Source organism: Oryza glaberrima, chromosome 12 (genome assembly GCF_000147395.1).
Source record: "Oryza glaberrima chromosome 12, OglaRS2, whole genome shotgun sequence".
NCBI lineage: Eukaryota > Viridiplantae > Streptophyta > Magnoliopsida > Poales > Poaceae > Oryza > Oryza glaberrima.
In genome coordinates, this window is record NC_068337.1 from 3,355,757 (window position 1) to 3,381,944 (window position 26,188).

At 40.0% G+C, this 26,188-nt stretch overlaps 3 protein-coding genes and 1 non-coding gene across 4 annotated transcripts; 2 read left to right on the forward strand and 2 right to left on the reverse strand.

The window, feature by feature from the left end:
• Window positions 1-2,344: 2,344 nt before the first annotated feature.
• LOC127756715 (nuclear pore complex protein NUP98A) lies at window positions 2,345-8,625 on the forward strand. The gene is made up of 11 exons (XM_052282087.1): window positions 2,345-2,628; window positions 3,007-3,414; window positions 4,409-4,879; window positions 5,140-5,355; window positions 5,634-6,184; window positions 6,346-6,409; window positions 6,509-6,569; window positions 6,865-7,003; window positions 7,155-7,271; window positions 7,388-7,565; window positions 7,811-8,625. Exons 1-11 carry the CDS (start codon window positions 2,610-2,612, stop codon window positions 8,419-8,421), a joined length of 2,835 nt encoding a protein of 944 aa, XP_052138047.1. The 5' UTR covers window positions 2,345-2,609; the 3' UTR covers window positions 8,422-8,625.
• A 2,700-nt stretch (window positions 8,626-11,325) lies between these two features.
• On the reverse strand, window positions 11,326-13,060 carry LOC127758048 (citrate-binding protein-like). The gene is made up of 2 exons (XM_052283666.1): window positions 12,686-13,060; window positions 11,326-11,826 (listed from the first exon to the last, which is right to left on the reverse strand). The coding sequence occupies exons 1-2, from the start codon at window positions 13,004-13,006 to the stop codon at window positions 11,431-11,433; spliced, it is 717 nt and encodes a 238-aa protein (XP_052139626.1). The 5' UTR covers window positions 13,007-13,060; the 3' UTR covers window positions 11,326-11,430.
• Window positions 13,061-13,929: 869 nt separating this feature from the next.
• On the reverse strand, window positions 13,930-14,002 carry TRNAR-CCU (transfer RNA arginine (anticodon CCU)). Its single transcript has one exon. It is a non-coding gene; the product is annotated as a tRNA-Arg (tRNA).
• Window positions 14,003-14,742: 740 nt separating this feature from the next.
• Window positions 14,743-23,673, forward strand: LOC127757657 (uncharacterized). The gene is made up of 25 exons (XM_052283224.1): window positions 14,743-15,167; window positions 15,896-16,061; window positions 16,187-16,306; window positions 16,463-16,596; window positions 16,840-16,999; window positions 17,081-17,148; window positions 17,654-17,752; window positions 17,968-18,083; window positions 18,509-18,683; window positions 18,753-18,863; window positions 18,959-19,037; window positions 19,141-19,284; window positions 19,358-19,471; window positions 19,565-19,686; window positions 19,954-20,036; window positions 20,116-20,234; window positions 20,325-20,445; window positions 20,544-20,681; window positions 21,253-21,349; window positions 21,426-21,551; window positions 21,804-21,896; window positions 21,970-22,075; window positions 22,416-22,561; window positions 22,638-22,718; window positions 22,861-23,673. Exons 1-25 carry the CDS (start codon window positions 14,841-14,843, stop codon window positions 22,984-22,986), a joined length of 3,171 nt encoding a protein of 1,056 aa, XP_052139184.1. The 5' UTR covers window positions 14,743-14,840; the 3' UTR covers window positions 22,987-23,673.
• The last annotated feature ends 2,515 nt before the right edge of the window (window positions 23,674-26,188 follow it).

A 26,188-nucleotide genomic window follows, 5' to 3' on the forward strand; every position in this document is an offset into this window, starting at 1 on the left:
GACTAAGAGTCCTATCATGAGTAAAAATAAAAAGAGGAAATCCAGAGGTTTGGGCCAATGGATTGGCTTTCACAAAAACCCTGTGTTCGTTGCTAACCCCTCGTGCGTTTTTTTTTTCATACGAAAGTTGCTTAAAAAAATCATATTGATCCATTTTGAAAAAAAAATAGCTAAATGGTGTGTTTTTTTTTTGCAAAAAGTTCATATACGAAAGTTGCTTAAAAAATCATATTGATCTATTTCTGAAAAAAAATAGCTAATACTCCCTACGTCTCATAATATAAGGGATTTGGAGGGATATGACATATCTTAGTACTACAAATCCTATAATATAAGGGATTTGGAGGGATGTGACATATCGTAGTACTACGAATCTGGACAGTGAGCATGTCGAGATTTATAGTACTAGGATATATCACATCTCTTCAAAATCCCTTATATTCTGGGACAAAGGAAGTATTTAATTAATCACATGCTAATAGACCGCTCCATTTTCCATGAGCAAAAGATTTGTTCTCAACCCCCCACAAGGAAATTCCAATGGAATTGATTCTTTTGGTTGGAACTTTAGAGGAAAACTAACATAAGTTAGAGCCTTATGTTTCACCTTATGTCTTGAAGTTCCTGTGATTATTCTTCAAAGTTACCGAACAATTTGTTGTTACACATTCATGTGGATTCATTTCATTTCATATAGGGTTCAACAAGACAAAATCTTGTGGTTCAAACGAACCCATGCAAATGCTTACAGTACTTGAAGCCGAGTTGAAGCCACATTGTCGGGGAAATAAAGGAATGGGCTAGGTTCCGTCCACTTGATGTGAAAAGGAATTTAGTTCACATTTTATTAAAATATTGAAATGCAGTTTTGTTGATTAAAATTATTTTCCGTGCTATGAAAGTTTTGGTAAAATTATTTTGAGGCATGATAATTTATCAAGAAATACTCTTATCCACAAGGCTTTTAATTTTTTTTAATCTCTTTTAAACTAACAAACGAGACATTGTTAAGTAATTTATATTTTTCAGGGTATATTGTACTATTGTAGAGTGTGTCGGTCATCAAGTTAATGACAAGTGAAAAATAATTTTAGTCACTCTTATAAAAAAGTAGACATGACCACAAATATAAAAAGGTGAACAAATTAATTCTACTACAAGTGCACATAACATAAACAAATCAATTATACTAAAAGGCACCTAAAATAAAATTAATATGGTTTTTAAAACAACTTAACTATATAAATCTTTTTTTAAAAAAAATATTGTATAGCAGTTCGAAAAGTGTTTGCATATAAAATAAGGGAGTATAAGTAAAAAAAAAAAGAGAGTACTGAACATACCCTTAAATAGCATCACAAACCCATTCATAGTTTGTAAAAATATATATATATATATTCTCTTTCTTTCATAATATCCATAGGACTTGTTGGGATAAGAGTGGGCATCTTTGGCACAGCTACAGTTCTAGCTCCACCTATCTTGGAGTTGAACCTCAACCAAATAATTTTGGCTCCACCTAAAATGGTAATGGAGCTGGGTAAAACATTCTCATAAAATACTTTGTGTTAGGACCTGTTTGGCACAGCTCCAACTCCAGCTCCATTTAGCTCCAGGAGTTGAGTTTGGAGTAGAGTTGTGGAGCTGCCTAAACCCAGCTCCATCTCTCTAGTTCATTTTGTGAGAGCGCTCAACCCAGCTCCGCTCACATTTTAGGTAGAGCTGAAACTGTTTAACTAGACTTTAGCTCCAGGAAAAATGGAGTTGGAGCTAGAGTTGTGCCAAACAGACCTTAAATTTAGGAGTTGGAGCTCTACCAAACATGTTAAGGAATTAGGAATTTTTCGTCCGCTAAAAACTCTATTTCTTTCCGATTTTGCTATATCTCACTCGAAAGATTTTTTTTCTTATATCTCACTCGATTTTCTCACTTAAATTTATAGTGTATTTTCTTGTAATTTACAATGTAATTTATGAAACTTACATTGTAACTTTTGAAGTTACATTGTAACTTTTGAAGTTACAGTGTAATTTTGAATCTTCGCATGTAAGTTTTGAAATTTATATTAGATTTGGTTTTTGCTTGAAGATATGGTAATTGGTGTCCATTATGGTATTTCTTAGTTGTTCTTTTGTCTTTTACCTGTGTCTATTGGATTTTAATTCAAAGATTAAAAATCTGTGTGATATAATCATAAAAATCTTTCGAAAGATGGATAATACTCCCATTTCTTTCTTTATTTCTATTCCGGTATTTTATTATTCTTATTAAAAACGGAAAGGCCAAGTAAATTGACATTCCTGCCCCTCCTCTTCCGTCCTATTACTACCTCTTCCTTCCTCCTCGCTTCGTCACCCTCCGCCCTCCTCTCCCGTCTCCTCCCTCTCGCTACCCCCATCAACCTCTCCGCGCCGCCGCCGCCGCCGCCGCAAGTCGCCGCCCCGCTCGCCGCTCTCCCTCCTAGATCCTAATCGTCCGCAGCAACCCACAACCCACCGGCGATTCCACCTCCACCCCACTCAGGAGGGGAGGGGGAGGAGAAGAGGGGGACCAAGAGGCCGCCGCCGCCGCCGCCGCCGCCGCGGGCCTCGTCCCCGAGCAAGCAGCCATGTTCGGCTCCAGCAACCGTAAGCGCCTCCCTCACCCCGGATTCTCTCCCCCCGCCGCATCCACCACTTGTTCGGCCGTGCCCTAGCTAGGGTTTTCTCGCTCCTCACTGCTCCGCGCCTCATGTTAGTATCGGCGTTGTTATTTCTGCTAATACTGCTCCACAGATCTCTACGATGATCCGCGCCGCATGCCGAATCGTAGTGTTGATGGCACGGGATGTCTTGTTCCACTGTTAATGGCATTGTGGATCATGTTTTCGGCGAATCGATATCCCGCGATGTGTCGCGTGCTAATTGTTTTCATTCTTGCAATGCTACAAGTGTATATGGACATCTGCTATATAGATAGCATATTGATATATGATTAATGTGATATGATATGTTTGTTCCTCGCAGCATTTGGGCAGTCGTCCACTAGCCCTTTCGGCCAGACCTCAAGCAACCCTTTTGGGGCCCAGACAGGATTTGGCCAGGCCAGCACCTCCACCTCCAATCCGTTCGCGCCGAAACCATTTGGCAGCCCGACCACCACGTTTGGGGCACAGACAGGAGGCTCACCTTTTGGCACGACGTCCACGGGGGCCTTTGGCCAGCCGTCCACTCCAGCGTTTGGCTCCACGTCCACAGGTGCCTTTGGCCAGCCATCCACCCCGGCGTTTGGCGCGACGTCCGCTGGGGCCTTCGGCCAGCCATCCACTCCGGCGTTTGGCACTCCATCATCCTCTCCATTTGGGAGCTCTGCGCCAGCTTTTGGTGCATCACCAGCCCCTGCATTTGGCGCCACATCGTCCACCTTTGGCAGCGGTTTGTACTTCTGGCATTCATTTTCTTTCCACATTATCATTTTCTTCAACTTAGAACTAAGCACTGTTCACTTTTATCGGACATCCACTGGTTGCACATATTTTCTCAGCATTTCATTCGTAGCATAGTAAAACTGTCTGTAAAGCTGTCCTGGCTCTATTCAATATACAGTACTTCCTCTGTTTCATATTATAAGACTTTCATGTGGGCAATGCTAGAAAGTCTTATAATATGAAACGGAGGGAGTAGTTTCTAGCTTGATGGGCATTTCCTTTTCTGTTACGTGCGATTATTGAATCATGTTTCTATAAATTGATTCTCCCACGATTGTTTATGCAGAAAAAATGCAATGCTAGAAAATATGTTCTTATTTGATTTGATTTTTTACTGCCGCTGCTGGTTGCCTATGTTTGCTGAAAAGTCTAGAATAGAGTTGGTATATACTGTCGAGTGCAACCTCCAATTGTGTATCTAGGACAATAGTTTGAAGCTGAATTTGCAATCTATATTGACTATTTTCAGTTTTTTTTGGTTGTTTGAAGTTCGTGATAGATGACATGACAGTGTTTCTTTGAATCAAAACTAGCGAGAAAAAAAAGTGAGAATCTTGAGAGTACTAGTTCATTTGCCTTAAATTGTCACATACCATCCACTCCCTTTTTGTGAAAGCATAAAATAGCACTAGACTTTATGTGTGTGCCTGCTGCATCATAGTTAAGAATGGTAAACTTGCTTAATGAAAGTACAAAGGCTGACATGAGTATCTTGTAGGTTCTCTCTTAGTAGTAAGCTCCACTGAGTATTTCGATTAACCATGGTTATATACCAGAACATTGAATCATGGCGTGTTATGATTTCTACATTTGTTATACAGATGCTCAATTGAATTTTCCTGAATAGTGGGCTAGTGGCAGCCCACAATGTTGTTGTTTTAATTGCTCTTCAGAGCTATCATTTTGTATGACATGTGACACAACAATCCGCAAATTTGCAGGATCATCATTGTTTGGACAAAAGCCAAGCTTTGGTGGTTTTGGTTCCTCTCCTAGCCAATCCAATGCTTTTGGAGGCACATTCCAGCAAACACAACCAGCATTTGGTAGCAGCACTTTTGGTGCATCAAGCACGCCGGCCTTTGGTGCCACAACTACACCAGCATTTGGTGCCACAACTACACCAGCATTTGGCACCACCACCCCAGCATTTGGTTCAACATCGCCATCATTATTCGGTGCTACCAGTGCCCCAGCATTTGGTTCTAGTGGCTTTGGATCTTCAGGTACCCCAGCCTTCGGTGCAAGTAGCACTCCAGGATTTGGAGCTTCAAGCTCAGCTTCATTTGGCACATCAACCAGTGCTTTTAGCTTTGGCTCTTCACCATCTTTTGGTCAAACAGCATCTACATTTGGTAGCACTCCTTTTGGAACATCTACATCTCCTTTTGGTGCACAGACTTCTCCATTTGGTAAGTTTTCATTTTGTTTCTCACTCAGTTATGTTTCACAAGTTGGGTTGCTTAGTTGTGACACACCATGTTAATAGTCTTCCCCTGACATTCTATAACTGCTTTATGTCAGGTTCTTTTGTTATGACTCTATGTCTTGCATCTGTGAACCTTTTCTTTCCCTTCTTTCCCGCTGATAGCTTAGTCCCTTTTTTTTTATCATGGCAATCGCATGTTTCATCCATTCCATCTTGAATGTGTCTTTTTGGGGGGAGTTTCAGGTTCACAGACAGCAGCACCGACATTTGGGCAAACATCATTTGGGAACCAAGCAGGAGGAACCAGAATTCAACCCTATACTCAAACTCCAGATGCGGATAGTGCTACAAGTGGTGCTCAGCCCACTGCAAAGTTGGATTCTATATCAGCCATGGAGGCATACAAAGCGAAGAGTCATGAAGAGTTGAGGTGGGAGGATTACCAACGTGGAGACAAAGGTGAGGCATTTTTGGGAGTGAGTTGATTGCTTCATTTACTAACAATCTCTTGAACCATTATAGTTACTTGTATTTGCATGTTTAAAAGAAACGAAGTAATTATCATGTACTAGCTTCTGCTACAGTGTAAGTGTTTTTTGTTGATTAGAATGATAAAATCTAGTGATAAAACAAGGTCCTTTATGCTCCTGTAGCTCATTCTGCATTATTATATGCTTGGTTCCATGTGCCTTTTTTCTTTATCACTTTTGAGTAACTCTTGATTTTTGAACCTTCAGGTGGACCTAATCCTTCAGGAACTCCAGCAGCAACCCCTAGCTTCCCATCCCCACTGAACAATCAATTTCCCCAGAACCCTTCAAATGCATTCCAAACTTCAAATGCATTCCAAACGACATCCGTTAGCAATCCATTTGCTGCCAAGCCTTCCACTGGTTTCGGTTCTACTTCCACAACATTGTTCAATTCACCATTCAATAATACATCAGCAGCAAGCTCAAGTCCATTTGCATCAACTACAAGTAGCCCATTATTTACACAAACAAGCAGTTCTCTGTTTGCAAATTCTACTCCTGGTTTTGCTTCTTCTTCTCCGTTTGGCGCATCATTATCAAACCCCAGTTCATTCAGTACTGGCTTGTCCTTGGTTAACACTCAATCAGCTGGGCTATTTAGTTCTTCCCCGGCGTTTGCGCAACAGCCATTTACCCAGGCATCATCAGGGTTCGGATTGAGCACTCCAGCTTTCTCTACTGGAAGCCTATTCAGCACACCTACCCCTGGAATGACTGGTGGACTGTTTGGCAGCATGTCTTCACCCTTTTCATCAGTAAGCATCTGTCTTCTAGCTATTTTCATATTTAGGTTGGATTGATTCCTTATAACACTGATACATCTATGATCTATCTTATTCTCTTCTCATGTACTCCTTATATTTACTTGTTAAAAGTATCACTGCTAACAACATTGACTTTGCTCCTTCTGATTCAGACGGCGTTTCAACAATCTGCCCCTACTCCAAGTATGTTCTCCTTCCAACCTCAAACTCAAACAGGTTTGTGTTTTGTCTCCTAATCAATCTCAGATTCTTTTACTTGGTTAAGAAAAATGGGGTTAACTTACTTTTGTGCTTGTGCATGCATGGTTACTGCAGCTCCTACTGGTGGATTTCCTGGCATTTCCAACACTATGAATCAGGCACCTTTTGGACAGCCGTATGATATCTTTCATTTACTTTTTGAATGCAAATAATTGTTCATTTCCTTTTTTATCTATTTCATTTTAGGTGGGGCCACTGGTTTGCTTAGTATGCACTATGTTGAAGTTAAACTACAGTTTGATAGTTCATACTGATATTTAATGCCGAGATTAATAGAACAGGGTTTTGAAAAGTATCACAATTTAGTTGCCTTTACAAATGAGTTCTGGGCAAGCCTATTATGTGGGACCCATTCTTATGACAGGCTAACATCCTCTAATTTGTAACTTCCTATTTCATATTGAATGCAGAACTCCTAGCCAGTCCAATATGGTCATGCAACCAGCTCTTGTTACAAATCCCTTCGGTACTCTGCCAGCAATGCCTCAGATGTCCATTGGGAATGGTGGATCAGCCCCTTCTGTTCAATATGGAATCTCAAGTTTGCCAGTTAGTATTATTACTGTCTTAACTATTTTGATTGTTAAAGTAGAGTGCATGAGCACCTGAGCTTACTATAGAAGGATTGTTAGCAAGTTTGTCTGCTGATTGAGATACAAGAAAAGTGCATAGCAGATTGAGACATTCTACTCTTTTGCAGGTTGCTGATAAGCCTCTTACGAACAGGACATCATTATCCATGGTGGTTCCTAGGCATTTGTCGCAGAGAAGGATAAAAGTGCTGCCCAGAAAATATAATCCGATATCTGATGGCAAGGTATACTTGCAAGTTTGTATCACAATATGTTTTATGATTTTTGTTGTTTGGGGTGTTCTGCAAGCATTAAGAAAAAAACACATTAAACATGATGATCATCTATTTTATTCCTTTAGGTCCCATTCTTTGCTGATGACGAAGAATCTCCTGCAACACCAAAAGCTGATGCGTTTTTCATTCCTAGAGAGAACCCGAGGAATCTTATAATCCGTCCAATTGATCAGTGGCCTTCACGTGGCACTGTTGACAGGCAGCCAATTCCAAAGAATTTAGTTGATACAGATAAACATAAAGGTAATTCTTGTTATTGCAGTACTGAAGCCTACCTTGTGGACATGCAGTTTTATAGCATAAAGATTTATATCATACCCCATTCTGTCTCCCTTCTATGACAGCTTTTGCAGCATTGTAAATCATCATTTAGAATCATTTGTTTCGTTCATTTTGCCTCGACTACCAGCCTACCATGGCATATTTAACTGTTTTACCGTGAACCTTAATGTGCAATTATCAGTTTCTAATTTAACGATGTTTTGCAGGCCCTCTGGCTATTTCACCAACCAGGTCTACTTCAATCGAAAATGGCATCCAGCGTGATGACCGTGCATCAAATGAGCCTGATACTGTGACAAGGCATGGGAATGGTACTTCTGTTGAGAGGCTTGTGCCTAAGCTAGTGCATGCCGATTATTATACAGAGCCTAGTCTGGAGGAGCTTGCTGCCAAAGAACGTGCTGAACCAGGCTACTGCAGTCGTGTGAGGGATTTTGCTGTGGGACGTCATGATTACGGTAGCATCAAGTTTATTGGAGAAACGGACGTGAGGGGCCTTGATCTGGAGTCCATTGTGGAATTCAGTAACCGTGAAGTGATCGTGTACAAGGACGATAGCAAGAAGCCCCCTGTTGGTGAGGGTCTGAATAAAGCTGCCGTGGTGACCCTTCTCAATATCAAGTGCATGAACAAGAAGACGGGGGATCAGTACACAGAGGGTCCGAGGGTGGACAAGTACAAGGAGATGCTGGTGAAGAAAGCTGAGGAGCAGGGTGCTGAGTTCATCTCTTTCGATGCCGTCAATGGCGAGTGGAAATTCAGGGTCAAGCATTTCAGCTCCTATGGCTTTGGTGAAGCTGAAATCGTCTCTTGCTAGTGCTCTTTCCTTCATGTTTTTTATATTCCTTCTGTAACTGTGTAGGGGAGGATGCTCAACTGGTGATGAAGTAGTGCCTCCTTATTTTCGTCCTGGCATGGGTTTTGCGTTTGTACTTCTGTACAGTTCATGGTGTCTGCAAATTGTGCCTTGATAGCTGAGGTAATGTGAAACAATAGATCCATGGATGAGTACTTTTTTTAATGCCAGTTCAGCCCAAAGCGACGATGCTGTGCAAGCGCAATCGTTCGACAATTAATTGATTTTTAACCAACGAAAACATTGTTAAGCTGTCTCGAAAAAGAAGGCTTTTCAGACAATGGTTCGTATCTGCATCCTTTTCCCTAACGGACCATCAGTCCCTGTTGTCAAAAGATCAATACACAGAAGTTCAAAAAAAAAAAAGATCAATACACAGAGTCACTGACCATGTAATGTAGTGACAAATGTTTGTGCAGGAAATCACGCCAATTGCAACTAGTGGCTGACCAGTGAAGCCTTGAAATTGTGTGTCAAAATTCCTGCTTCTGTTAACCCGATCCATTATTTCTTGCCTGCACTGCAATGCTGCTGGCCATCGAATTAGTGAACTCACTATGCACATCAAAAGAAGATGAAGTGTGCAGTGACCTGGAGAGGGGCTGATTGTCACAGCCCACAAAGACACGGTCGCGAAATCTCTTTCTCATGATGGCAATCTCATGATGGCAATGGCAAGCGAAGCAGCATCCTGCAAATAATATGCGTAGATAGTAAAAGATCATAGGATGCAGACAGCATACCAAGGAAATCTCTGATCATAAGAAATGCAGAAGTTCTCCTAAATGTTCTCATCCCATTTAAACGTAAAGACAATAACCAAGCACTCCGGGACCAACAACCAGCAAATCATTCTGGTCAACACTCTCTGATATAGACATTTCGGCCACTGCGTCATGAGATACTCCTGCGGTCAAGAAACGAAAAAGGGTGTAAAAAGGGGAGTAAAACAAGAGCTAGTCAATCAGGAGTACAACATAACCATATATACTATTACATCATGTAACAAAAATGTGCAACATAGATAAAAAAAAAAAAGATGGGTTATCAGCGTTACAAGAAAGGATGAATCTGCTTGAAAAAAGATACAAGAACAGATCACAATGACCCATTAGAGGTCCAGAACTCGGGAACTTGTCAGTAATGTTGATAGCGAAAAAGGCTTCAACAGTGAGGAAACCCAAAAAAGCCTGAACCCTCGCCTCGGCTCTGCACATAATCATGCCACATTATCCTGTCAATTTTTCTTTTCCAAAACTATCATCGAAATCCACTCAGCATTTCCCGGCATCAAATCATCCAGTTGTGTTTGCAAGTAAACAACCAATAAATCAAACAGATTGCATTCCCTTGCGTCCGGCCAGCCTTACAGTTTCAGGTTCCGACACAATGCTCAAGTCGTCAACTTCAGATCAAGGCCATCGCGTTTCACCCCGGGAAATTCGCAATTGCGAGGAGAAGAAGCAGCTCGAAATATCAAATTTGACGAGTTAGTAGCAGGGTTCACCAAACCGTTTTGGATGGGGTTACCACCACCCTATGGTTTGGCGGTTACCACAAAACTTGTGCGGTTACCACGAGGTATACTGAGGTTTCAAAAACCGAGAAGGTTACCATACGTGATAACCACGATAAGTGCATGATTTTTTAAACCCTGGTCAGTAGTCGGACCCGCACTAGGAGAGGAGAGGAGGCCGGCGACGGCGGGAAGCGGAAGCAGGTGCCGGAGGAGCCAAGGTGAGGAGAGGATGGGATCGCTGCTGGTGCTGGAGAGGGTGGTGGGAGAGGCCGTGGCAAGCGGACGCCACCATCACCATGGCTGGAAAGCGATCCATTAGTTCTTGTTCGATACGCTGATCTGGAAAGCTTGAGCCCCACTTAAGTGCAAGTCCTTCATCTGGTTGGTCATGTAGATAAGAGTCTAAACATCTAAAAGGCTATCAATGAGAGGTTGATTAAATAACACATACTATCCACTTACATACAAGTCCCGGAGACAACTTTCTACCTCGGAATACAGATACACTATAAGGATATGGAACATGATTGTAACGTAAACGTCATAGGAGCAACCCAAACCGACATCATGGAAGCCAATGACCACAATTCATGACTGGTGAGAAGCATTGGCCACGTGTAAAGGACTACCCAAGCAAGAGATGAGAACCCTCCTACCGCTAACGACCTGAGAAACTTGAAAAAAAAAAAGAAACCTAGCATTAAGAACTCCCGATAACATCACTTCTCACCAAAGATTAGAGATGAGGGGATAATTTGGGTGTGCACAAGAGCAAAGCTTTAGCGGAGATTTTTTTTCTTAAGCTTGTATAGTTCATTTTAGGTTTTATGTGTGTAAATACTTTTACTCATTAAGTGCCGGTTCATTAGAAGAAAAAAGAATGTGGATAGGTTATGGTTGCGTTGCGATGAGCCAACGAACGCGTCCTCACAATCGCTTGATGTGACATGTGGCAATCCGTTTGGTACACTGACATGTGGAGACAGCCAGCTAGCAGTTGAAACAAGAATTGATGTATAGTATGATTTCACGTGTTTTTTTAAGAAGATATAATCTCTCTTTCTGAAAGTTTTAACCCTGGTTTTTAAGTTCTCTGTGTTGAAAGATTTGATCTGAGAGTTCTATCCTCGCCTAAAGAGTTTTAGTTTGGATCATAGTATGGAAACCGAGTGCATTATCGAGGTTGGTCGTAGTGATAGAAACATTCCGATCATTCGAGTTCTAGGTAAAAACAACTTACGGATTACTTTTATATTGGGATATATTGACTTGTAAGGAACTCCTACATCATGTTTTAGGATTGAAACGGTTTTGAAATTTTTTTTATTACTCTGTGTGTGAGACAACCAAGATAGGTGTAAACTTTATTCATCTCTCTTTGATACATAATTACATGTACAAACTAATGTCGATATATACCATGGCAACAGCGGTGATACCTATATAGCAAACTAATAAGATTTTGTGTAGACCGTGACATTGGTCCATTGGGACTCCATGCAATTGGACCAATCACGGTGCTGCATGTACACTCCAAACTTAAAATAATACGACTCGCTAGGGATCACATTGGTGGAGAACTTTTGCTTGCCGTCGATGTACACAGCCACCGTCGATGCTTTAACATCATGTACCACATTAAGCCGGAACCACCGGTCGTAGATGTTGCTCTCGATGGCTGGACCATCATAGAAGCGCAACACACCATCGTAGACGTGCAACATTAGTATCGTCGCATGCTCTGCACCTTCCTCATTGTGGATCTGCATCACCGACACCCCTGATGTTCCTGATGGCACGTATCCATATCCTTCAAATTGCCACACTCCCGATGAATAGTCATGTCCCTACAACAACGAAATTTTCAGCTCTCAATCGGTACTTGTTTTATCGGTCACAACCGAATTATAAAATTTGAAATTTCATTTTGGAGTTAATTTTGAGGTTTTTTCTTCTTAGGCTTAGTTGGAATGTGCGTTTAGCTTTAGCTTTTGGTTTGTACATAAAACGAGACAAACTATCTGCGTATGATTATGTGGGTATTAAATTATTATAAACTCGAAAAATTGGTTTATTTAATTTTTTTAAAAAACTTATATCAATTTTTTAAGAGAAAAATATCATTTAATAGTTCGGGAAGTGTGCTCATGTTAAACGTGGAAGTTGCAAAAGCTAAATAGACTTTAGAACACATCCTTATTCTTTTTTTTTACTTTGTCTTTTAAACCGTTAATAATACGGATAAAGTTTTACCAATAAATTATTTTCATTTGTTTCGTACACTTTTTTATGTCTTGTCGGTTGTAAATCAAACGATCACAACGATTAACTAGAGTAGCAATTTCACAACAATATGTAGAGACTAATTATACACTTGACGTCAATTTTTTTTAAAAAATGTCAGGTGTAAATATAATATACTTGTAATATCTTATATGTAACTTTTAAAGATCCATTGATAACATACTATTTCTATGAAGTAGAGGTAATGGGACCAAATCCCCTCACATGTGCGGCTTTGTGATATTCTCATTTTTTGCTCGTAGGAATTTTAAAGCAAATTAAATGGTTAGTTATATTGTAATTACATATGCAAGTTATAAAAGTTATAATATAGTTATACTACGATTGTCGATTAATTTTTTAGAGAAAATTTATCGATAAAATATGTAGCAAAATCGAATTTTACAGCGATGTATTTATTACCCTGAGCCTGACTTCGGTGCGAGGGTTGGTGTGGGTGGCGGTGTTGAAGGGCTTGTCGGAGTCGTACACCCAGAACGTCCGTACGCCGTCACGGTACCGGAACCGCCGGCTCTCCGGCACGTTGTACGGCCTCTGCACCTGGAAGTCGCCGCCGGTGAGGTCCACCTTTGCGAACCCGGCCGTGGGATTATTCCCTCCTCCATCGCCGCCGGTGGCGGCGGCGGCCGAGGCACGCATGGCCGCCGGCGACGACAGAGACGCCGCCACGATGAAGGCAGCAGCAAGGGCAGGCCATGACACCATCATAGCCATGAAACCCATAATTTGTGATGAGATTGTTCAGAGCAAGTTTTAGTCGAATTTGGAAGATGAAGAAATTGGAGATAGTGTTTGGTGTGCAGTTCATGGCTACCGAAGAACCGATTATATAGTACCTCGAGGGATTAATTAGCAATAATCACTAACGTGAGGAGACATCAGTTTAATATAATCCACTAGTACTAATTTAATTTAGAAGTAGATTCTGTTCACTCGTGCAGCGAGGAAGTGAAGAACAAGAATGAAAATAATCAAAAGCAGCTTGCACGCCACGAACATGACAGTGATATAATTAAGGGTTTCATCGACAAAGAAATGTTGATATAATTAAGGCGACGACAGCGTACGTCACCGCATCCCGTGCTTGGACAGTTGATCACTCATTTTCTTGGCTGATTTTCCTAGACCGATGATGTAGAAAGAGCACAAATGCTAATAAAATTTTGCTATATATTCTTCTTTTGATCAGATTATCACGGGGGAAAAATGTTTACACCGCCAGTTGTATCAGCCATCTTGCTCTCTTTTTTTTTCTCTGCTCAAACAGTTGTATCAGCCAAGAGTGCTATGCTTTTGAATTTCTCAGCCTCTCAGATGTTTGAACCTTTTGAATTTCATTTTTGCGGGGGCCTTTTGGCAATCGGAATGCAGTGAGCTAGCCATTTGTTCTGCAATTATGCTTTAGTAAATTAATTTGTGTTGGTTTCAGGCAAATTCGAATCATTTCCAATTCTAGCGTGTGAGATCAGCTAGATATGCAGGCAAGTTGAATACAGTGACTTTATTTCCAGAACCTCATAAATAGGTGTGGAATATTGCAGTAGATATGCTGGTGTTTATGTATGAAATGTAAAGTAAAACTAAGAGAGTGAAACAGAGAAGAAATATTTGAAAAAAAAAATGTAAAATTTAAAAAAATTAAATTTCGCGCCAGGTAGGGGTCGAACCTACGGCCTTCTGCTTAGGAAACAGACGCTCTATCCACTGAGCTACAGGCGCTATAGTTGATCCTATATGATAGAAAATAAATAAATTATATAAACGTGAACCCAACATGACCAAACTGAACTGGAAAAAATGCATCATTGTCCAACCAAATCATTATAAATCCGTGTTATTGATTATGAAATTAGTACCATATGCTCTTCTACATGGCCTATGTGTTGTTGTCATTATTGCCTTTTTCTCCACACCGGCTTGAAGAAGTAACCACACAGTGCGTATGAGATGAGCGGCCTCTTATGCTAATCAGCCAAAAATTGAATTTTTAATTTTAAATTTGGATTTGATTTTTGAGAATTTTCATCATAATTTATTTTTCAACTTTTACTTTTACATCGTTAAAAACACGTATATTAAACATTTAATTTATAAATTATTTTTTATTTGTAAATATGCCATTTCAATTTTTTCTTAAATCAGCCAAACGATGGGGCGATCCACCATTTAAAATTTTATATGCTAGAGTTGAATCACCTAAGGTGAATTTGGTGCCTATATCCCTTCTTGTCACTTTGTCAATAAGGGGATTAATAATCTAAAAACAAATCAAATATTGTGCAAAAGAAACAAAAAAAAACATGGCTTGAATCCCCAAGGGATTTTATATATATAAAAAATTGCCTACCCATATAAATTTACTAGCTAAAATAACAAAGAAAGCAATAAATGCAAATACTTAGGTGGGCGTAAATTGGGCCCGGCCCAATATATTCGTTTAAGCACACGTCATCTTTTTACCCTCCTCCTCATCCTCCTCCTCCTCCAGCTCAAGCTAAACCCTAAACCCCCTCGCGCTCTCGCCTCCCCGCCGCCGGCGGCCACCTCGAAGCCAACCATGGCCGCCGCCGTCGCCGCCGCAGCCGATGACTCCATCGTCTACAAGCTCTCCGCGCTCCTCGAGGAGGTGCGGCCGAGCGCCGCCGCACTCCGCGCCGCGAGCGAGGCCGCGGATGCCGTCGCGGGCCTCGTCAAGAGGGTCCCGACGCAGCAGGCGACTCCCGAGGCCGTCGCTGGGTTCGTGAGGGACCTGGGGCTCGCGGGGGAGAAGCTCGCGTTCACGTTCCGGCCGCCGGAGGTCGTGCGGGTCGCTGGGAGCCACGCGGCCGGCGGTGCCGTCGCGAGGCCCGACGTCTCCGCTGACCTCCTCGTGCGCTTGCCTAAGGTATGAAATGGATGGAGTAAGTCGCTGTGCGATTGCTTTGTTGGAGAACTCGTTGAGTATTGTAGTGAATCGACGAAAGGTTGGATTTCCTTTTTAACGAGAACCGTAGGCGTTGTTAATTGTTCTCTGCTTTTAACGAGAACCGTAGGCGTTGTTACTTGTTCTCTGCTGCAACTGTTGTTAGATGCGTCGTACCTTCAAAATTGCGAGATAATATGGCTTGTTCGGGAGCGATAACATTATGCCGCAACGTTTTCTTCGTTTCATGCTAATTAATTGACAAGACAGTACAGAGGCTACTCACTGCTCAGTATGTCCACTTAATGCGAAAATTCTATGAGTTCTGTCCACTTAATATAGTTCTATGAGTTCTGTCCACTTAATGCGAAAATTCCATAAAACACATGCAATTTGCCCCCTATATGGCTATATCTCAGTTTCATTTACTTTGTTTCCCATTAGTTAAATCATTGTGCAACCTGCCATACATTGAGATACACATGTTTTATTTTAGAGGAATTCTACAGGTACATAAATGTCTTGTACTATCTATGGTGATGATCCCGCTTCTTGATTTTGTACCAGACAGATAACTTTCTGGCACCTTTACAACTTAGTGCACTGTATGTGGATGTTTGAAATACTTATCCTATTGCTAAAATTTAAGTTAACGTATCATTTATCATGGAATGATATTTGATTATTTATTTTCTGATGGTTCTATTCAGGAATGCTTCCATGAAAAAGATTTTTTGAACCACAGATACCATGCAAAGAGGTGTCTTTACCTCCATGTCATTGAGAAAAGCTTGAGGTCTTCTCCATTAATTCAGAAGATTTCATGGTCTACCTTCCTAGACGAGGCACGAAAACCTGTCCTTCATGTATACCCAGGTTGTTCTTCTTTTCTTTTTTTCCCCCTTAATGTGCATTCGAAGAATCAAATTTGATGCATCTGCATGCACACAGTTTCTTCTCTTCCTTTTTCTTTCTCATTTTTCAGTACTTTACTGTTGCAGCAAAAGAAATCGCAGAACTTCCTGGGTTCTATGTCAGGATAATACCAACCGCAAGCTTTTTGTTCAATGTTTCAAAGATGAATTTATCAACAAGAAACAATGTCCGTGCATACACAAAAGGTGAGATATGGATACCTGTTTTAGAATTGTCGAATTGCTGTGATGTTGATAAGATTGTTCAATCAATATAACTATTACCATCACATATAGCTTTGATCGCTAATGCTGGAACTTTCTTTTTTCCAACAAAAAATTCTGACTGGATTTGCATTTCAGATGGCATAAACCTGCCCACACCAAAGTACAATTGTAGCATATTGGAGGATATGTTCTTGGAGGAAAATGCAGAATTTATCAGCAGTTCAGTTGCAGATTGGAAAGCCTTGCAAGAGGCATTGGTTTTGCTAAAAGTATGCAGTTCATTCTTTAATTCTTGTTCGTTTACTTATCAATAGTAAGAACTTAAACGTCCACTCATTTGGAATCTATTTCTACTGTGTTCACTTGTTGTCTATTGTTAAGCGGTATTTCTTGAAATGAGCCGAAGCACTTTTAGTAATCGTCTGACAAGGGAACTTTTATGCTCAATAAGTAGGACTGTTATACTATTTATTTTATCTGGAAGGAATTCTAATACTTAGTTTCAAATGTAGGTTTGGGCACGTCAGAGAACTTCAATATATACACATGATTGCCTCAATGGATACTTAATATCTGCCATCCTTGTGTTCCTTACTGTGGACTCTGCAGGAAGCATGATTAATAGATCAATGACAACGAGACAAATTTTTCGCATTGTGATGAAGTTCTTGGGTACATCTGAGCAACAGAAATTGATTGAATTGAAACCATTTACCAATATTATTATATTGAATCACTTCTATTTTCTTGTAGCAACTTCGAAGATGTGGACGAAGGGCTTGGTGATTCAGCCAACTAAGAAGCGTACAATCACCAAAGAGGTCTGTGAAGTATTTCTATAAAGTATAAAGTAGCTACATTGTATAGCATAAACACTCATGTTTCTCAGCTGGTTAGCGTGTGATCCTTGCATCCAGTAGGTCTAGAGTTCGATTCCCTTGATTCCCTTTTCTCTTTCATAACCTGATTATATTTTTTAAAATAATCTTGCGCCCTCCACGGTGTAAATCTTGAATACACACACTGAAAATCCTGCGTCCACTTTCTGTACATTTGTTCTTTGCCTTACTGCAAACATCATATGACAAAATTAGCATCATTTGCTTGCATATGCTTATCTTGCTATTCATTTATAACACCATGGGGGGCCTTTGCATCTGTGTCTGGAGTACTCTGGAGTCTGGAGCCCTAGAATTGAGTAATGAGAATGGCTTATATAGTTCCACAGTGCATAATGCAATACTGTATTCAACTTCTGCATGCAGTGTGATTAAATAGTTCAGCCTTTTTCCACTTTATGACCTTGCGGCTACCTATTTTGTTCAGGATATGGTTTGTTTCCTGAAAACATTTGATGTTGTCATCTGTGATGTATCTGGACATGTAAACTTGGCATCTCGAATGACGAAGTCAGCATTCATAGAGGTACCATTTCTTTATTGTTCATCTCATTTATCTATGCTCACTTACAAAATCTTGTAGTATATGACCCACAACCTATAGTAGAAACTTACTTCAGTTTTTTGACTCTTTAACTCTTTTTGTTCACAACAATGCACACTACGCCTGTTTTTCAGCTTGCAAATTTATTTGAGCTGCACTGTGATAGCTTCTGCCGACTAATGGTTTCATATTTCCAGCTTCAAGATGAGGCAGCTTGTGTGCTTAATTGCCTTGATAAATGCAGAGATGGTGGATTTGAAGAGCTTTTTATGACCAAGGTTGATTTAGGTGCTAAATTCGATTCATGCTTGAGGTATGTTGAATAAAGCAAATGCGGTGCATCACTTTCATGCATACTGTGCTTTGCACTTTTTTGGAGCCTTTATATCAGAAAACAACAGCACATGTTAAGCCCACATACGTGCTCATGATTCCTTAGCAAGCACGATTATTATTCGTAATGTTCAGACAATTTGGTGGACAACACAATTGTTACATTGAAAAGTGTCCCCAGGGGTTAGGTCACAATAGGCCCCTTATCAGCCCCCTACTTTGGATTTATTTTCCAACTTGAACATCTTCAGAGTTTCATTGAGCTGTTTCCCTTCACTAGTATATTTCATATATTCAGAGTTTTCCATCAGTTTGCAAGTTGTGAAATTTAGATAGTTTTCCAATCATCAATAAAGATCAAAGTGAATGGCTGATCAAGTTATCACATATATTGCTTTCTGTCAGGATAAACTTGAAGGGAAACTTGAAAATTACTACATCAAGCTTTTGTTTGGATGATTTGGCTTGGAGAAAACTTGAGAAGGATGTCCAGTCTTTGCTGCAACAAGGTCTTACAGATAGAACAAAGATGATCCGTGTCCTGTGGAGAAGCACACCTTCTGAATGGAATATAATGGATGTATGTAATATTACTTTTTTAGCAACTTCTTATTTGCATTTCAAGCCAATGACATGCAAAAGTTTATAGGGTTTTTCAGAATTTGGTAGCAGTCCTCTGCTTGTTGGCATAATGCTTAGCTCGTTGGAGAAGAGTTTCCGTCTAGTTGATATTGGTCCAAACCCTGAGAATCGAGATGAGGTACTTGCATGTTTCCTTTAAAGCTATGCAGCAGTAATCAATTATAACTCTTTGTAGCATAAAACACTAATATGCATTACTCTGTAAATTCCAAGGCTATCAAATTTAGGAAATTTTGGGGAGAGAAAGCTGAACTTAGGAGATTTAAAGATGGAACAATTGCTGAAAGCACAGGTATTGTTGTATTATATATAATATTATCATTCATTATTTCCTGTGAAGAGCATACAAAATTTTAAAAACATGCTTGTAATGGATCCTACCATCTAAACTGCAGTGTGGGAATCTGAATCTTGGGAGAAGCACACGATTATCAAAAAAATTGCTGATCATGTGCTTACCAAGCATTTATCGTTGCAGAAGGAAGACTTGATTCATGTTGTTGATCAGTTAGACTTTTGCCTCCTGGTTGGTGGCCAAGGTAAGTTTCTGTCTGAGCTTTCTACTTGGTGGTCTACATGTCCATGGTTGTGAGCTTGATTTAAAATATGCAGATCCGGTCTCGTCATCTGGAGCATTGTTCGAAGCCTTTGACTCTTTAGCGAAGAAATTGCGCCTATTGGATGATGTTCCTCTTAAAATATCAACCGTGCAACCTCTAGATCCAGGTTTGACATATAATTTTTGTATGTTTCATATTCACTCCTATGATTTTCCGTGATATGACACTTGCTTCTGTTTCACTTCTATTATTATACCAGCTTTTAGACACACGTCTGTGTTTCCTCCTGAGCCTCATCCTTTGGCATATGAAAAAAAGTCTTCTCAGAGGCTGCCAAATTTTACAGCAACTTGCATGCGATCATTAGAAGTAATGATTCAGGTATAGTCTCACTTGATATATTCTGAGAGGATACCATTACACTTTGTTTCCTTTGTGACTTTGTGGTTTTCGACTACGAGTAGTTTAGCGGTTAGTTAGCCAGGCCTCATTGTGTCCTTATTTCATAGTTCTCTTCCTTCTTTTCTAATCATTTCAAAAATAGCTAGTGGTTTTCGACTACGAGTAGTTTAGCGGTTAGTTAGCCAGGCCTCATTGTGTCATTATTTCATAGTTCTCTTCCTTCTTTTCTAATCATTTCAAAAACAGCTAGAGGGATCTGGTAACTGGCCCTTGGATCCTATAGCCATGGAGAAGACGAAGTCTGCATTTCTTTTAAAGATGGGTGAAAGGTATTTGAGAGGCTTTAATAAATTTTAGATTACTTAAATTGTCTCTCTCTTTTGTTGACTCAATCTGCTATTATTTCAGTCTGGAGGATCGAGGAATGTTTGTTACTGCCAGCGAAGATGAGGTCAATGTTCTTACATCTGGATATTCATTCTTGCTTAAGATATTTCACGAAAGAGGTTTGCTGTTACAAAAACGAGGTTAGCTTCTCAATGTATGTGCAAGTAGTTTTTTTATGTCTTTTAACTTGTTTTGTGGAAGTTTTATATTTGTATTTCATTGCCTTGCAGATGGAGACGGTAAAGCTCAAAATGTTCCATCAGAAGACAAGGAACTCTTTCTTCGGAGTCAGCACTCAAGTATGATCAATGGTCTGCATGGTCGTTACCAGGTGTATGGGCCGGTAGTAAGGTAATTGTCAAGGTTCTGATAGTGGTTAATTAAACAGCTCATACCTTGAAATAAATGTCACTTACCATGCACATGCATATGTTGTATCTGTTTCAAAGGCTAGCAAAAAGATGGATTTCGGCACATCTATTTTCTTCATTTATCTCAGAGGAGGCAGTTGAATTGTTGGTTGCATACCTATTCTTGAAGCCATATCCATTCAATGTCCCTTCTTCACGGGTTGCTGGGTTTCTTAGGTACTACTCTGGACCTTTCATATGATCTCCTATCTACTATTGGTATTAGTGTAACCTTTCTTCAGCTTCATGTTTTGGTTATGTAAGAACTGATAGTTACCAGTAATCCTACCATCTAGCTTAATCATGTCTTATTGCAGCAAAAAAAAAAGTATTGTTAGTATTTCTCACTTCTGAATAAATATGGAAGAAGAAAATATTCATAAGATCCCATATTCATCCAAGGAAAAAAACATATGAATTTTGTTCCAAACCATGTCTTCAGCACTTAGTCCCAATGTTTCGTAGTATGAATTATATGCTTGTTTGGAGAGGAACAATTTCTATTTATCAATAATATAGATGTGGTAAAATTCATCTATTGAGATATACATTAAAAGAGATGTCCTGCTGTTTATTATAGTAACAACTGCTCCAGAATAACCAGGACCTTGTATCAATAGTTTCTTGTACTTAAATATCAAGCTTATAGGCTCATTAAGTTTTCCTGTTAAGCTTCCCATTTCCCTAGTTGCTTATAAGTCCATGAAAGTTGTACAAGTCCTCTGACCAATCATTACAAAATTGACAGGTTTTTGCGATTACTGTCTAGTTTTGACTGGACCTTTTCACCCATGATCATAGACATAAACAATGACTTCAACCTGAAGGATGAGAAGGAGATAAATGTTAGTTCTCTTTTTAGTTTTTTCTATTAACTCTTAGGCTGATGCCATATTGAGTGACTGATGGATGCAAGTACAGGAAAACTTTATGCTGAGTAGAAAATCTTATGAACAAAATCCTCATGATATAGAGCCTGCAATGTTTCTTGCTACATCGTATGATAAGGCATCTGAATCTTGGACGAGACATTCACCAAGCAAGCCGGTAGGTAATTTATTTTTCGTACAGTTGAAATGATAATTACTGTTGTGGAATTGAAGTGAATCAAAGATATCCTAAGGAAGCAGAAATGTACTCATACAAAAAATGTAATATATTGCCTTTTTGTACAATAAAGGCAATAAGGCATACTTCTCCCTGTCATAGTAATAGTATTCACGATTTCCACTAGTTTCGGATGGAGTTGGAGTTTCTCTATTTTGTTTGTTCACCTACTGTCTATTTTATAAATCATAGGTTCTTAAACGGATGGCTTCTTATGCTAAAAGCAGTGCAGAGCTTTTAACAAATCTTATAATCCAAGGTCAATCAGGCCAATATACATGGGAGGTAACCTTTTTTTGCGCCATTTCTTGATTTCTTTTCTCTCATTTAGTCCTGACTAGGTATGCCTTTTGTTTAGTGTGTCTTCCGAACACCTTTAAGCAATTATGATGCTGTTGTTCTCCTCCACCAAGAGAAGCTTTGTCGTCCTCACCAAGTACTTTTCCCTGCCGAGACCCCTAATGGTTAGTTCACTCATTCTGGTTTGTGGTTCATCAAGTGAGATCAGTATGATCCTCTTTTTAAGTTAATGCATGGATATCTTTTCTGTGGACTTGGAGTGCATCAAACTGAAAAATGTTTTGCCCTGTTTTCATAGTTTACTTTTTACAAAACTCTAATTTTTCTGTGAGCTGTACTACTAAGCACAAACACAAATTTGATATCACTTCTGTAATTAGTACTAGGAAATAGCTGTGCATTTCCTGTTAAACAGAACCCTGTTGTTTTTCTTTATATACATTTTATACAATGCCCTACCTTCCTCTTATCTGGATGCAAATAACTTCTGTAATGGCCTTGTAGGCAAGCTGGTAATTTGTGGCAAACCAAGTAAAGATTTCCACCCTTATATGCCACTCAATAAAGGAGTTGTGAAAAGCTTGCATGATGCAAGAGAGAAAATTTTGGTAAATTTTGACCCAACCACATACTTTCTGCGGGATTTGAAGGTAAGATTGAAGCTCTTGACTCCATGAAAGCATGTAACATCCATTCAGAAGGGAAATAAATTTATATATTTTACAGAGTGCATTTCCTAAGACTTTCAAGCTGTGGTATGATTCAATCGGAGGAGACGCAATCGGTCTTACATGGGAGAACTCGAAGGTATTACTCCTACAATTTAAGTTGTAAAAGATTGGCTCTGCTTTTTATCCTTAGAAAAAAAAAAGGTTGCTTTGGTTCCAACTTTGCAAATTGGTTGCAATAAACTGTTTAACTAAACTGACTCAATATTTTTGTACTACAGAAGCGTGGCAGAGACGAGGCCGATGAAACCATGCTGGATCCAGCTTCTATCCTAAAGGAGGTTGGAAATGTTGGCAAAGGTTTGGTAAGGGGCGTGTATCTCCTCAAAGCACCAAAGCTTCAGTAAACTATTGAAAACTCGCTGAAAGTTGTGTGGAAGAGAGAGGCTTGTGCTGTTTGTGCAACTAACACAACTTCTAACCGATATTCTTACACTGGCAAGAGCAAGACGGTGGTTTCCATGGCACTGATTGGACATGGTAAGGGATCAACATCTGGCAATGTACTGATTAGAAGTAAGCAAGGAATGTTGTGTTTAGACTCAAGTTGATTAGGGTATAAAAGTTTGTATCCAAATTTTGATTCTGAGGTACAGAAAAGTATAGCAATGTAATTTTGATCCTTCCATCTGATGATATTTTTGCTCAAATGGTCCTCTGAGCACCACAGCTAATGTGAAAAATGTTCCATTGGTTTGACTTTTGGAATCAAGTATGGGCAGATTAGGTACTGAAATAAGAGTAGGGCATTTGCCTGACTTCACTAGTATGAGCGTCTATGCGAGGTAAACTCTAGGTATCGATACACATAATTGGGTATGGATAAACTAAGCATATTTGGTTATCTGACATACATTAATTGCATTGGCCTGTATTATAATCATTTTCTTTCATCTAGAAGTACAAAAGAAATGTGAGACAGACCATAAACATTATGGCTTTGCTCAAGGGACCTGTAGCATGCATTCTCATCTAGAAGTACAAAAGAAATGTGAGACCACAAACGTTGTGACTTTTCTCAAGGGACCTGTAGCATTTGAAAGCTACTACCTCCGTTTTAGGTTATAAGATTTTCTAGCATTGTTCACATTCATATGGATATATATGTCTAATTCATTAACATATATATGAATATGGACAACGCTAGAAAGTTTTATAATATGAAACGGAGGAAGTAGTAGGTGGAGTAGCTTCTTAGGCCATTCATGGCATGTGGACTCGCTCAGTCACGTAGGACATAGGCTGTTGTGAAGAAAAAAAAAAGTAGGTGAGGCTCATGACTTTAAGTTTGCTTATCGTGTATTCTTTTGGCTGCGATAGCCTCGCCTGCAAAGCATCTGATATAGGACCCACTAGGGGTGAATACAAAGTGGTGGCATCGTGGTCATTGTCGCCGTCCTTGAAGGCCGCCAGGAGCAGATCAGCCGCCAAGTCCACCACCCAAGAAGATCCGGTGATGCCGCTGTTGCGAGCAGATTGACCACCGAGAGGATAACGAGGCGGCTATGCTCATAGAGCACGAGGCATCGTGAGCACTTGGGCCGCGCCATCTATGTCGCGGCTGTGGACGAAGAGGATAAGCACGAGCTTGATCTGTTGCCGCCGGTGTCACCATAGCTCGATTCGCGGCCTCCGAGCTCGGTTTGCACCACCGGAGCTCGATTCGCCACTGCCAGAGCTCGATCCGCGGAGAGGAAGAGGGAGGTCTTAGCCATTGTCGCCTCTGGCCACCCTTTCCGCCTTCTACTGGGCCGTCGGCGCCAATGGGGAGGGGAGAAAGGAACGATGACTGTGGAGGGGAGAGACGCCAGCGGAGGGGAGAAGTTGCGGCGATAGAGAGGAGAGATGCTGATGGAGGGAGAAGCGGCGGTGCTGTGCGAGAAGGGGATCGGGGTGAGAGAGGGGGGTGGAAGGAGAAAAAGTATATGGAAGGGCTGACTGACATGTGGACCCATAGTAGGTTAAGGGTACATATGTATTTTTTATTGTTACTGGGTGTAAAATATAAAATTTCTAATCGATTACAATTACATAGAAATAAATAGGGTCTGAAATAAAAAGAACATTATGTGTGACCTCTGGTCCTCTGCTGGGGGTTGTGTGGCCTAAATAAATTTTGTGCTTACGTGGCATCTAGGATTTCTCAAATGAGCAAACCGCACCTTACTAGCTGTGGAACCAGCGCTTCACATTTCAGGATTCGCTTCTTCTCAGCAAGAATTCAGATGATGGTCCATCCATATCTGACTGGATTGTGCATCGGTACATTGTCAAGCCAAGCGCACATGTATTCATCAAATCGTTTTGGACTGCATCTGCTGACTGCATGCAGTACCGTTAATTACAGCGTCCTTTTCTTTTTAATCCTGCTTGGGAACCAGTATATTAAAATGCTGTTAGCTCCATCTTTCAATCTGTCTTCTTCCTGACCAATTTTTTGGGCAGAGTTCCAAACAGTATACACTCGTCTGAACAATTCCTAGAGCGAAGGGAAATGTTGATAACAGTCATTTATGCGAAATTTGAAAGCATTGCAATGACTGCTTGATGGGTGTAAAGTTGAAGCTAATGCCAAATATCTTTTGATATCCGAGTAGAGCTGCCGCCCTGCTACTAAAAATTACTACATCCATTCCAAAATATAATTACGAATCTGGACACACATTTATCCAGATTCATAGCTAAAAATGTTTATATTTTAGAATGAAGGGAGTACACAAATAGAATGAAACGACATTTCCACTCCTCAGCTCAACTCCACCTTTGGAGTAGGAGCTGTACCAAATGTTGAGGTGGTTTTGACAACCGTGTCCACAGAGAGTAGTTTGCGGTGTGTTAAGTACCGTGTCTTCTGGGTAAAGATGTTAAAACTATTTGAATAGCCGCGCCCTTGATTATAAGTAAGCCTAGCAATGTATCCAAGTTAGTGTTTTTTCTAAGTAATGGATGAAATTCATGGCACTTTGGACAGGTGATTAACCTAGGTTTATGGCTAGTATGTATGGGTTCGTAACCATGATAATATTGTTTAGCAATATGACCGAGTTTAAACTATACTTTAAAAAAGTAAAATATTACAACTTTAGCTTTACGCAAAAATGAACCCTCATGGCAACTCTTTGTTCCCCTTTGTATTATACTCTGTAATTCATTTCCTGGCATGACTTGCTGAATACAGTGGTTGCACTCGTTCTTGTTTAATCTTTCCTCCTTCCGTCAAAGAAGATTTTTGAAGAAGTGTTAGGTAGAGTCCTGGCTTATATTTCAATTGAGCGCATGTGAAGATGAAGCCGTAGGCCCACTAATCCATTGTTAATTTTCTTTTGTTGTCAAGCATAATGTACCTTTGTAATAATATATTCCCTCCGTACTCGTAAAGGAAGTCGTTTTGGACAGCGGCACGGTCTCCAAAATACAACTTTGAGTTCTTATTTCTATAAATATATTTATTGAAAAGTGATATATATATATATATATATACTTTTATTAAAGTATTTTTCAAGACAAATCTATTCATATAATTTTTATATTTTTAAACTCAACAACTTG